We start from the raw sequence: 13,826 nt of genomic DNA, 5'->3' as shown, positions 1-13,826 counted from the left end.
AATCTTTGTGTAGATAAGAAAACTAATCACAGAGGTAACTGATTTGTCCAAGGTTACACTTGGAGAGGGGAGATGTTCCTTTGAGATTTGGTGAAGGGCAAGAAAGCAAACAGAAATTAAGGATAATGAAGATATTTTTAAAAAATCACATAATTAGAAGACATACCAATTTCCCTGCAGCTGCAAAATGTAGTGCTGATAATGAAAATTCCACTGTATCAAAAGAAGGCTTTTTTTTTTTTTTTTTAATGAGCTCCATCCAATGTGGGCCTTGAACTCACTCAAGACCCTGAGATCAAGACCTGAGCTGAGATCAAGAGTCAGACACTTAAATAATTGAGCCACTCAGGCACCCCAGGAGAGGGCATTCTTAAAAGTGAAACACAAACAACTCAAAATCCTCACATCACAATGGTTATTGTCAGATCAGGGAAAACAGGATATTTCAAAATGAAAAGAAAAGTCACTGCAGTTTTATACAAAGCTGTTATAACAAAAAATATTTTAGCTGATAAAACTTCCCAAATAACAATTACAAAAAGAAAACAGAGGCAGCCCAGGTAGCTCAGCGGTTTGGTGCTGCCTTTGGCCCAGGGCGTGATACTGGAGTCCCAGGATCAAGTTCCACATCGGGGTCCCTGCATGGAGCCTGCTTCTCCCTCTACCTGTGTCTCTGCCTCTCTCTCCCTGTGTCTCTCATGAATAAATAAATAAAATCTTAAAAAAAAAAAATCAAGAAAGAAATGGAAGAAAAAATAACATTGCCTACAAGGTACCCAAAGAATACATTTGGCTGAAAATTTAAGAGGTACTGAAGAAAAAACAACAACAAAAAAAGAGGTACAGAAGAAAAGACATAAAAGAAAGAAAGAAGAAACAAGTGAAATGATAAATATGGATGACTAGCAAAGAATATTTAATGTGTATTCAGGGATCCCCTGAATATAAGCTTTAATCAACCAAGATATGAATAGAGAAATCTTGGGTTTAAAAAGAAAAAATCCAGGGGGAATCCCTGGGTGGCGCAGCGGTTTGGCGCCTGCCTTCGGCCCAGGGCGTGATCCTGGAGTCCCGGGATCAAGTCCCATGTCGGGCTCCCTGCATGGAACCTGCTTCTCCCTCTGCCTGTGTCTCTGCCTCTCTCTCTGAGTAAATAAATAAAATCTTTTAAAAAAATTAAAAAGAGAAAATCCAATGCTGGTTAGCAACAAATATATTTAATTGCAGTTCTAAGAGAAAAGTAAAGTATATTTGACCCTTGAACAATGAAGGGTAGAGGGTAAGGGGCGCTGACTCCTCCCTAAATCCTCCCCTCATTCAAAAATCTGTGTAGAGGGGATCCCTGGGTGGCGCATAGGTTTGGCGCCTGCCTTTGGCCCAGGGCGCGATCCTGGAGACCCGGGATCGAATCCCACGTCGGGCTCCCGGTGCATGGAGCCTGCTCCTCCCTCTGCCTGTGTCTCTGGCTCTGTCTCTCCTTCTATCTCTCAAGAATAAATAAATTAAAAAAATCTTAAAAAAAAAAATCTGTGTAGAAAAATTTTTTAAGTGGGCTCTATACCCAACATGGGGTCGAAATCATGACCCAAAATCAAGAGTCACATGCTCTATTGACTAAGCCAACCAAGCACCCCTCTGTGTTTAACTTTTGACCTCCCAAAACCTTAACCACTAATAGCCTACTGTTGACTGAAAGCCTTAGAGATAACATAAACATCCCATTAACACACATTTCGTATAAGTATTATACACTGTATTCTTACAATAAAGAAAATGTTAAACTCCTAAGGAAAATGCATTTATAGTACTGTACTATATTTATGGCAAAAAAATTTCACATATAGGTGGACATGCACAGCTCAAACCAGTGTTGTTCAAGAGTGAACATCTATTAAATTAATGAGCTGATTGTAAAACTCATATGGAAATACAAAGGACCAAGAATAGTCAAAACAATTTTGAAAAAACAAAGTAAATCTGGAGGACTTACGTTATCTGACTTCAAGATGTACTGTGAAGCTATAGTAATCGAAAGTGTGATACTAGCATCAAGGTAGAGAAATATACCAACACAACAAAACTGAGTCAGAAATAGTCCCATACACATATTACTGATTTGAAACAAAAGTACAAATGCAATTTAGTAGAGAAAGCAAAGTAGTGTTAACAAATGGTGCTGAAACAATTGGAAACTCTCATGCAGAGAAAAGAATCTGCATCCATATCTTAATTTATACTCAAAAATTAATTCATAATGGATCATAGAAATGGAAAACATAAAACTGTAAAACTTAAGAGAAAAATCTCTGTGAACTTACATTGTCTACACAAAAATAGTGGGGGGAAAAATCTTAAAAATTAGATTTCGGCAAAATGAAGATTTCTTTCCTAGAAAGATGATGTTAAGAGACTGAAAAACCACACCACACATTGGGAGAAAATATTTGCAAATTACCTAATTGGTAAAGGTTTTGTATCTAGCTAGCATATTTGAAGAACTTGCAAATACTGACAAAAACAATCTAATTTTAAAATACCAAAAAACAGGGATCCCTGGGTGGCGCAGAGGTTTAGTGCCTGCCTTTGGCCCAGGGCGCGATCCTGGAGACCCGGGATCGAATCCCACGTCGGGCTCCTGGTGCATGGAGCCTGCTTCTCCCTCTGCCTATGTCTCTGCCTCTCTCTCTCTCTCTGTGTGACTATCATAAATAAATAAAAATTAAAAAAAAAAATTTAAAATACCAAAAAACAGACAAAAGGGGAAGCCTGGGTGGCTCAGTTGGTTAAGTGACTTCAGTTCAGGTCATGATCTCAGGGTTCTGAGATTGAGCCCCCTTAGGCTCCATGCTCAGGGGGGAGTGTGCTTCTCTTTGCTCATGCTCTTAAATAGTAAGAGATAAAAAAATAACAAAAGATCTCAGTACTTTGTCAAAGAAGATAGTATATACATAGTAAATAAGCACATAAAATGGTGATCAATATCACCAGTCGTTAGGGAAATAACAGCAAAATTCCTGACACAGGGGTGCCTAGCTGGCTCAGTCCATGGAGCTTGCAACTCTTGATATCCGAGTTGTGAAGTGACCCTCACGTTGGGTATAGAGATTACTTAAAAAACAAAAACAAAAAACCCCACAAAACTTAAAAACAATAAAATCTTGAGATGGCAGTAACATCTATTAGAATGTCTAAAATTAAAAAAAAAATGTCTAAAATTAATGAGAATAACCATTCCAAATATTAACAAATATGTGGAAAAACTGGAAACATCACACATTGCTAGTCAAAATGTAAAATGGTACAACCACTTTGAAGAAGGGCTTGGCATCCCCCTACCCCCTTAAGGTTTAATTGGATTTATTTAATGGGTAGCATCCTATTTAACAAAGAGAAGGGTACTCCTAGGCAGCTTTTTTTAAAAGTGGGACACATCCAACACGGTGTTTGAATTCATGACCCTGAGATCAAGAGTTACACGCTCTAACTGGTCAGCCAGGTACCCGCCAAGGCAGCTTCTTACTAGAGTTAAAATACAACTACTCCATGAGTAGATTTCCAAGAGAAATGAAAGCCTATGTCCATACAAAGTCTATTCCACTAATACAGCAGCTCTATTAGTAACAGTCCTCAAATGAAAACAATCCAAATGTCCTCAAACAAGTGAATAAACAAATCATAGTATATTAAAGCAATGGGATACTATAGTAGTAAAAAGAAATGAACTACTATGTACAATTATTACTGTTTCAAGCTACTGAGTTTCGGGTGATGTGTTACACAGTAGCCAGAACAGGCCATGACACTGCCTTTACATTTCTGTTGCTTGGTCAGCACTAGTGGCCTCAGTTTCTCAAGTTCTGCCATCTTCTACAATTCTCAGTAGCTGACACTTCTGTTGTGAGGTCTTCAGTAATCAGCAAATCTTGCTTCCAATATCTTTAACCCTTTATCTTCTTGCTTTAAAATCTAGCTTTCCCCAAAGATGCCTCTTTCTCTGCAGACATCTCAATGAAATATTTTCTCAATATCCCTCAAATCATTGTACCACAGATGGGAAAGCAACCTTCCTTGCTCCTCACATCCACTTTCAGAATTTTCTCTCTCCTTCCTTCTTGAACACAGTTTTCAAAATCCTGTTACCAGACTCCACTGTCTACTAATCTTCTTCATGCAATCATCTACAGCCATCTGAGCCATCCTTCCTCATTCCCTGAGGTTTATATCCCAGTACGCTCTCCAATGTTATTCCTATCATTCCTGATTATTTAAAAACCCATGGAGATGATCCCTGCAATACCCTATCACTGCAGGTCTTTAAACTCCTCCCTACCAATGATCTTGCACATCACTCAATCGCAGCTACTAACTTCTACCGTCCTTACTTACTGTAATCAATAACTACAACCCTTCCAAAAACTCAGTTTAAAGAATTCTACTCTCCTGGGTAGAAAACACAAACAGGTATTTCTTGGTAGACACAGAGAGCCAAAACACACATGAAAAATTGCTCAACATCACTCACCAATAGGCAAATGCAAATCAAAACCCCAACGATGTATCACCTCACATTCATAATGGCTAAATGAAAACCACAAGAAGCAAGGTTTGGTGAAGATGTGGAGAAAAAGAAATCCCCATGCATTGCTGGTGGGAATGCAAACTGGACCAGCCACCATGGAAAACAGTATGGAGATTTCTCAAAAAAATTAAAAATAGAGCTCTTTCCCTCTCCCCAACCCCATGCCTCTGACAAAAAGAACTATCCTATGATCCAATAATCGCACTAGGTATTTACCCAAAGAATACAAAAAGACTAACTTGAAAGGATATATGCACCCCTACGTTTATTTTAAAAGTCATTTTACTGGTGTGCCTGGGTGGCTCAGTCAGTTAAGCATCTGCCTCGGCTCAGGTCGTGATGTCAGGGTCCTGGGATGGAGCCCCACATTGTAGGGCTCCCTGCTCAGTGGGGAGTCTGCTTGTCCCTCTGCCCATTCCTCTGCTTGTGTGTGCATGTGCTCTTAAAGTCTACAAAAAAAAAAATCATTTTACTTCATCATAGGTGTACTCTTTAATCCCCATTACCACCCACCTCCCCTCTCATAACCATCAGTTTGTTCTCTATGGTAAGAGCCTTTCTGGGAGGGGAACTCTCTTACGCTGCTGGCAGGAATGCAAGTATAGCCACTCTGGAAAACAGTGTAGAGGTTCCTTGAGAATACCCTACAACCCAGCAACTGCACTACTGGGTATTTATCCCAAAGATACAGATGTAGTGAAATGATGGGAAACCTGCACCCCAGTGTTCACAGCAGCAATGTCCACAACAGTCAAATTGTGGAAGGAGCCACGATATCCTTCGACAGATGAATGGATAAAAAAGAAGACATGGTCTATATATACAATGCATTATTACTCAGCCATTAGAAACGACGAATACCTTTCATTTATATCCATGTGGATGGAACTAGAGGATATTATGCTGAATGAAATAAGTCAATTGGAGAAAGACAATTATCAAATGATTTTAGTCTTATGTGGAATATAAGAAATAATGAAAGGGACCATAAGGGAAGGGCGGGGACTGAGTGGTGAAAAATTAGAGAGGAAGACAAACTATCAGAGATTTCAGACTCTGGGAAATGAAGGGTTGCAGAAGGGGAGGGGAGTTAGGGGATGGGTTAACTGGGTAACAGGTGTTAAGGAGGGCACATAATGTGATAAGCACTGGGTATTATACTGTACGTTGGCAAATTGAATTTAAATTAAAAAATGGGACGCCTGGGTGGCTCAGTGATTGAGTATCTGTCCTTTTTTTTTTTTTAATTTTTAAATTTTTATTTATTTATGATAGTCACAGAGAGAGAGAGAGGCAGAGACACAGGCAGAGGGAGAAGCAGGCTCCATGCACCGGGAGCCTGATGTGGGATTCGATCCCGGGTCTCCAGGATCGCGCCCTGGGCCAAAGGCAGGCGCCAAACCGCTGCGCCACCCAGGGATCCCGAGTATCTGTCTTCTGCTCAGGGCATGATCCCAGGGTCACGGGATTGAGTCCCACATTGGGCTCCCCACATGGAGCCTGCTTCTCCCTTTGCCTGTGTCTCTGCCTCTCCCTCTCATTCTGTGTCTCTCAGGAATAAATAAAATCCTAAGTAAATAAATAAGAGCCTTTCTTTTTTTTTTTTTTAAATAAATATTTATTTTATGATAGAGAAAGAGAGAGAGAGAGAGAGGCAGAGACACAGGAGGAGGGAGAAGCAGGTTCCATGCCGGGAGCCCGACGTGGGACTCGATCCCAGGTCTCCAGGATCACGCCCTGGGCCAAAGGCAGGCGCTAAACCGCTGAGCCACCCAGGGATCCCCAATAAGAGCCTTTCTTGATTTGTCTCTTTTTTCCTTTGTTTTGTCTTCTTCCTTTTTTAAAGTAAAAGGAGCTAGGTGTGGAACCCAATGTGGGGCTTAAACTCACAACTCTGAGATAGAGAACTGAGCTGAGATCAAGAGTCTGAAACACCCAGGTCCTCATTCGTTTTCTTAAATTCCATGTAAGAGTGAAATCATATGGTCTTTCTCTGACCAATTCACTTAGTATTATACTCTCTACACCTACTCTTGTTGTTGCAGTGGTAAGACTTCTTTCATTTTTATAGCTGAATAATACTCTGTTGTATATATAACACATCTTTTTTTTAGTATATGTGCTGCCACAGTGAGCACAATACCACATTTTCTTTATCCATTCATCAGTAGACATCTGGGCTGTTTCCATAATGTGGCTACTGTAAATAATGCTGCAATAAACACAGAAGTGAAATACTGACGAAATAAATTCAAGATAACACAAAGAAATGGAAAAACATTTCATTTCACGCTTATGGGTTGGAAGAACAAATATCGTTAAAATGTCTTTACTACCCAAAGTAATCTACAGATCTAATGTAATCCCTACCAAAATACTAACAGAAAAAAAAAATATATCAACAGCATTTTTCACAGAACTAGAACAAACAATCCCAAAATTGTATGGTACTACAAGAGACCTTGAATAGCTAGAGCAATCTTGAAAAAGAAAAAAAAAAAACAAAAAACTGGAGGTATCCCAATTCCAGATTTCAAGTTATGAAACAGAGTGGTAATAATTAAGACAGCATAAACTCACAATTGTGTGGTCAATTAATACTTGACCAAGGAGAAATGAATATACAATGAAAAAAAGACAATCTCCAGATGCCTGGGTGGCTCAGCAGTTGGGCCTCTGCCTTTTGGCTTAGGGAGTGACCTTGGGGTCCTGGGATCGAGTCCCACATTGGGCTCCCGGTAGGGAGCCTGCTTCTCCCTCTGCCTGTGTCTCTGCCTCTCTCTCTGGGTCTATCATGAATAAATACATAAAATCTTTAAAAAAGAAAAAAATTGGGCAGCCCAGGTGGCTCAGTGGTTGAGCGCCTGCCTTCGGCCCAGGGCATGACCCCAGGGTCCTGGGATGGAGTCCCACGTTGGGTTCCCTGCATGGAGCCTGCTTCTCCCTCTGCCTGCGTCTGTGCCTCTCTTTCTCTGTGTTTTTCATGAATAAATAAATAAAATCTTTTAAAAAATTAGCTAAAAACTAAAAAAAGAATGGGTAGAAGACATGAACAGTCATTTCTCCAAAGACAGATGAGGGATATGCAAATCAAAACCATAATGTGTGCTGTGTGTGGCTAGCTCAGTGGGTAGAGTATGTGACTCTGGATCTTGGAGTCAAGAGTTTGACCCCCACATTGGGCACAGAGTTTACTTAAAAAACAAAACCATACATACAATGAGGTATCACCTCACCTGTCATTATCAGCTAAAATAAGAAACAGATGTGGGTTAGCATGTGCAGAAAATGGAACACCTTTGTACTGCTGGTGGGAATGCAAATTGGTGCAGCCACTATGGAAAAGAGAATGCAGGTTCCTCAAAAAATTAAACAGAACTACCTTATGATCTGGGAATCATACTACTGGGTATTTACCCACCAAAATACAAAAACTCTTAAGTCACAGGAATACACGCACTCCTATGTTTATAGGTGCACGTATTAAAATAGCAGTATTTACGCTAGCCACACAGGAAGCGGCCCAAGTGTCCACTGATGGATGAACGGATAAAGAAAATGTGGCACGTATACACAGTGGAATGTTATTTAGCCATAAAAAAGAATGAAGTATCAGGAACGGGGGCACCAAGCTGCTCAGTCAGCAGGAAATGCAATTCTTGATCTTAGGGTAAGGAGTTCAAGCCCCATGTTGGGCATGGAGCCTACTGAAAAGAAAACAAAGAACAGAGGAAAAAAAGGGACAAACCAACAAATAGACTCTTAACTATTGGGAACACACGAGGGTTACCAGAGGGGAGAGGAGTTGGAGGATGGTGAAATAGGGGAAGAGGATGAACAGTAGTAAGCTTACTGTGATGAGCCCTGAGTAAGGCAGAGACGTGCTGAACCCCTATGTTGTACAGCTGAAACTAATACAACACTCCATGTTAAGGACACTGGAATCAAAATAAAAAACTTAAAAAAAAAATCCTCCTCTTTAACCATCCATCACCTTATAGCCTCTGCAACTTACGCCTTCTGGCAGCCGCATGATGTCAATCATTTCACTTCACTGGGACAAAACACTGATCCTCCAGCTTTTTAAACTCTTACTCTATCCTAAGGTCCTCACTCCGTCTCTTAGCTTAAATTCCAGGGTCGATTCTTCTTTTTTCTACTTATTTTATTTTATTTTAATTTATTTTTAATTTTATTTTAAAGATTTTATTTATGAGAGAGAGAGAGAGAGAGAGACAGGCCGAGGGAGAAGCAGGCTCCGCGCAGGGAGCCCGATGCGGGACTCGATCCCAGGACCCCGAGAAACTTCCCGTCCTTACCGGATCTTTCCCACGGGCCCACGAAATGCGGAAACAGGCTTCTATCCTCTTACGAACAAGAAACGCAATTAGGAACCGCGTTTATTTCGCTCCCCCTCCGTCTATTGGCCAATTCCTCTACCTTCAGGCTACAACTCGAAGTATTTACAGACGTTGCCCCGACTTTGTCCTCTCCCAATCCGAATCCACTCCAATCAGATTTTACCCAAGGTCGATCTTCCCCCTTGGAAACCCTTCTCCACCTGCCGTCTTCCCTGGCACACCTCAGTAAAAAGCAATTTCATCTTTTCAGCGCTTCAAGACAACCCCGGAGTTATCCCTGGCTCTCCTCTCCATCATTTCAACGGCCTGCCTCACCGCGGCCGGCCCGCGCACACTACACGCTCCCCGGTCAGGGAGAAGGGACACAAGGAGGTGGGGAGTCGGCTCGTGGCTACCAGAGAGCCCAAGGGGCACGAGGGGGCAGCTCGGGGCTAATGCTCCCAAACGTGTACAGGTGCAGTAACCGAGAAGGCTGCCGCGGCTGCCCCACCGCCGGGCCCGCGGGGGGGGGTGGACGGGGACCACCGGGAGCCCGCTCGGGGCTCCCGGCCGAAGGCGGAGCCGTCGGAGGCCTCACCTGGCCAGTGCCGCGCCGGAACAGCACCGAGTCCTCGGGCTCCGGCAGCCCGCCGCCTCCGCCCATCGCCATGGCGTGGACACCGCCGGGTGCGCGGCGTGGGCTGTGTCTCCCTCGCAGTGACAACTTCCGGCGCTCGGGCCTCTGGGAGCGGAAGCGGAGGACGGTGGCCTGGGGGCGCCACACGGCGTCCGCGTCCTCGTCCGCGTCCGCCTCCGCCCAGGTAGGAGCGCTCCCGCCGCTCCGCTCGGGCGCGTTGCTGTCCCGCCCCCTTTCAATTGCTTGACTTCACCGTTTCCTATGTTGGTAGAGTGATGCGAACAGGGTGTTTCTGTTTTAAACAAATTTCCAAGGAAAATAGTGTCCAGGGGCCCCCCCGGGGGGCTCAGCGGGTGAGCACCTGCCTTCCACCCAGGTCGTGACCCCAGGTCCTGGGATCCAGTTCAGCGTTGGGCTCCCTGCATGGAGCCTGCTCCTCCCTCCTCTGGGTCTCTGCCTCTCTCTGCGTCTCCCATGAATGAATGAATGAATGAATGAATGAATGAATGAATAAATAAATAAATATTTTTGTAAAGGAAAATAGTGTCCATTGCGGATAATTTAGGAAATATGGGTAAGAAATACAGAATTTGGTTCACAGGTAACCTATAGCTACCATTTTTTTAAAAAAGCGCTTTATAAAGTTTTATGTTAATTTTTGCAACCCCATAAAGGAAGGATTACTATTCCCATTTTAATCATATAGGAAATTTACTGTGGTGCAGGTGTAGACTACTACTCAGCAATTAGGTAAAAAAGGAATGAGGGGCCCCGGGCTGGCTCCGTGGGTAGAGCGTGCAAGGCTGGATCTTGGGCCTCTGAGTTAGAGCCCCACCTTAGGTGGTAGACATTAATTTTTTTTATTTTTATTTTTTTTTAAGTAATGAACTATTGATGTCCAAAAAGAGAGAGAGGAGGGAACAGGCACAGAGCTTCTACACAGCTGCCCGGATTTGAAATAGAGTTCATGTCTTTATCCACTTCTCAACCCTAACATTTACGCTAGTATCCGTTCTCCCAAGTCTTCTCTAGTAAATATTTAAAATTTAAAAAGGGATCAGGAATCCCTGGGTGGCTCAGCGGTTTGGCGGCTGCCTTTGGCCCAGGGTGTGATCCTGGAGTCCCAGGATTGAGTCCCGCATGGGGCTCCCTGTGTGGAGCTTGCTTGTGTCTCTGTCTCTCTCTGTCTTTCATGAATAAATAAAATCTTTTTTTAAAAAAAAAAGGGGGGGATCAAAATAAACAAATGGAACTGCAACGAGCTTTGCGCAATGAAGGAAACCAACAAAAGGAAAAGAAAACCTACCGAAAGGGCCTAGACATTCTCACATGATTTATCTGATGAGGGGTTAATATCCAAAATCTATAAAGAACTCCTACAACTCAATGTTAAAAAAAAAAAATCACACAGAAAAAATCCCAGAAATCCCATTAAAAATATGGTGAGGCGCAGTGCATGGACATTTTTCCAAAGAACACCTACAGATGTCAACAGGTACATGAAAAGATGATCAATATCACCAACCATCAGGAAAATGCAATTCAAACAAAAATTGAGCTATTCTATTAAAATAGAATAGCTATTTTCATTTATTTAATTTTTATTTATGATAGTCACACAGAGAGAGAGAGAGGCAGAGACACAGGCAGAGGGAGAAACAGGCTCCCTACATCGAGAGCCCAACGTGGGATTCGATCCCGGGTCTCCAGGATCGTGCTCTGGGCCAAAGGCAGGCGCTAAACCGCTGCGCCACCCAGGGATCCCAGAATAGCTATTTTCAAAAGACAAGAAATAACAAGTGAGATGGGGCACCTGGGTACTCAGGCGGTTAAGCGTCTGTCCTTGGCTCTGGTCCTGATCCCAGGGTCCTGGGATCCAGTCCTGTATCGGGCTCCCCACTCAGCAGGGAGTTGCCATCTCCTTCTCCCTCTGCCCCTGCCCCTGCTCATGCTGTCTTTCTCTTAAATATATATATATATATATATATTTTTTTTTTTAAGATTTTATTTATTTAAAGAGAGAGAGACAGAGACACAGAGGGAGAAGCATGCTCCATGCAGGGAGCCCGACATGGGACTGAAGGCAGCGCCTGGGCTGAAGGCAGGCGCTAAACCGCTGAGCCACCCGGGCTGCCCAAATATGTGTATGTATGTATGTGTGTGTGTGTGTATATATATATATATATATATTTTTTTTTAATGAGAGTAAGGATTAAGAAAAGGGAATCTGGTGAGAATATAAATTGATGCAAACACTAGATGAGTGGATAAACATGTGTTTATACATGTATGCCTGATGGAATATAATTCAACCATAAAAACAATGAAATCTTTCCATTTACAACAACATGGACAGACCCAGACAGTAGTACCATGCTAAGTGAAATAAGTCAGAGAAAGAAATACCATATGATTTCACTTATATATGAAAGCTAAAAAACGTATGAAACAGATTCACAGAGAACTGACAATTGTCAGGGGATGGAGGGGAGGGGAGTATGGGGATAGATAATGGGATAGAGAAGAAAAATGGGATCAAATGTCCCATGTTTAAGGAGGTACATATTTCCCCCCTATCTTTACATGGATCAAGCAGGGTTTTAGATCTTAGTAGGAATTTATCATTTACTTTTCCAGATTCTTTAGGTATTTAAGACTGCCATGTAGATTCCATGTACTAGTAATTTTTTTTTTTTTTAGTAATTTTCTTTAAAAAATCTACCTAGGGCAGCCTGGGTGGCTCAGCTGTTTAGCACTGCCTTCAGGTCCGGGTGTGATCCTGGAGACCTGGGATCGAGTCCCACATCGGGTTCTCTGTGTCGCTGCCTCTCTCTCTGTGTCTCTCATGAATAAATAAATAAAATCTTAAAAAAAAATAAAGAATCTACCCAAGGAAATTTGACAGCTTCCCTCTGGCTTCTATGGAGATCAGAAATACATGTGTTTTACAACCCAGCAATTGCACTAGGTATACACCCCAAAGATACAAGTGTAGTGATCCAAAGCGGCAGTGCACCCCAATGTTTATAGCAGAAGTGCCCAAAATAGCTTTAAAATTCTTTCAACAAAGAATCTGCCATTCTAAATTTATTAAAATATTATTCCTCCTTGAAAACTTTATGCTGAGAGAAAAACCCAGACATCAAAGGCCAGTTATTCCATTTACATAAATATCCAAAATAAGTAATCAGTACAGATAAAAAGTGATTAGTTGCGAGGGGATGGAAGGAGGGAAAAACAGGGACTGCTAATGGGTACAAGGCTTCTTTTGGGGTGATGAGACGTTCTAGAATTAGTGGTGGTGGCTAAATAACAGGAAGAAGCCTGAGGAAAAAAGGCTATGTGAAGATGGAGATAGGAGTAATGCTGACACAAGCAAAATAATGCCTGAAGCTTCTGGAAGAGGAAAGCAAAGATTTTCCCATACAATCTTCAGAGGGCATGTGGTCCTGGTGACAACTTGCTTTTGGACTTCTGGCCTATAGAACTGTGACAGAATAAATTTTTGTTGTTGTAAATCACCAAGTTTGTGGTAATTATGACAACCCAAGGAAATTCTTCACATCCCTTAGTTATATGTTTTACAAATGCTTACTTAGGTGAGCATTAAGAAAAACTATACAACAATTTTATATACTCTATGACCCAGAAATTCTTATGTATTAGAAATAAATATTTCTCTTAAGTATGTATTAGAAATAAATATTTATTTATGACCACTGAAAGATCTATCTATAGCATAATTATTCTTAAAAGCTCCAAACTAAGAGCAACCCAAACATCCACGGAAAATAGAGTGGGTAACTAACTTATGGTATATTTATTTAACAGAATACTACACAGCAAAGAAAAAGATGGAGCTACAGACACACAAAAGACAAAGCATTCTCACAGACATGATGTTAAACAAATGAAGCCAGATTCACCCTAGTGCATACTGTAGGATTCCACTAATGTGAAAATAAAAAATATGCAAAGCTAATCTATAGTGATAGTCACAAGGGAGCCTGCTAGGGTGATAGAAATGCCTATGGATCTTTTTTCTAAAATAAAGATTTTATTTATTTATTCATGAGAGACACAGAGAGAGAGAGGCAGAGACACAGGCAGAGGGAGAAACAGGCTCCATGCAGGGAGCCCAATGTGGGACTCGATCCCAGGACTTCAGGATCATGCCCTCAGCCAAAGGCAGATGCTCAACTGCTGAGCCACCCAGGCATCCCATGTCTATGGATCTTGATCTGGGTAGAGTCTAGTACAAGTCAATAAA

The 13,826-nt window shown here is 41.9% G+C and overlaps 1 protein-coding gene across 5 annotated transcripts in view; it reads right to left on the bottom strand.

Moving 5' to 3' along the window:
* Nucleotides 1–9,666, bottom strand: part of SMN2 (survival of motor neuron 2, centromeric) — a 42,437-nt gene extending 32,771 nt beyond the window's left edge. For 2 of the 5 annotated variants that reach the window (XR_011999162.1, XM_072745382.1), the window contains exon 1: nucleotides 9,518–9,650. Coding sequence is in view for 4 of the 5 variants with exons in the window: in XM_072745382.1 (XP_072601483.1) it covers nucleotides 9,518–9,589 (72 nt within the window). In the remaining variant the exon portion in view is untranslated. Of the gene's footprint in view, nucleotides 1–9,517 lie in introns of all 5 variants that reach the window. The other 3 variants (XM_025982096.2, XM_025982104.2, XM_025982088.2) reach the window with 2 other exon arrangements.
* Nucleotides 9,667–13,826: the final 4,160 nt, after the last annotated feature.

This window comes from Vulpes vulpes, unplaced genomic scaffold (assembly GCF_048418805.1).
Source record: "Vulpes vulpes isolate BD-2025 unplaced genomic scaffold, VulVul3 u000000652, whole genome shotgun sequence".
Lineage (NCBI taxonomy): Eukaryota > Metazoa > Chordata > Mammalia > Carnivora > Canidae > Vulpes > Vulpes vulpes.
The sequence above is the reverse complement of the archived record's forward strand: the minus strand, read 5'-3'. Positions and strand labels throughout refer to the sequence as shown.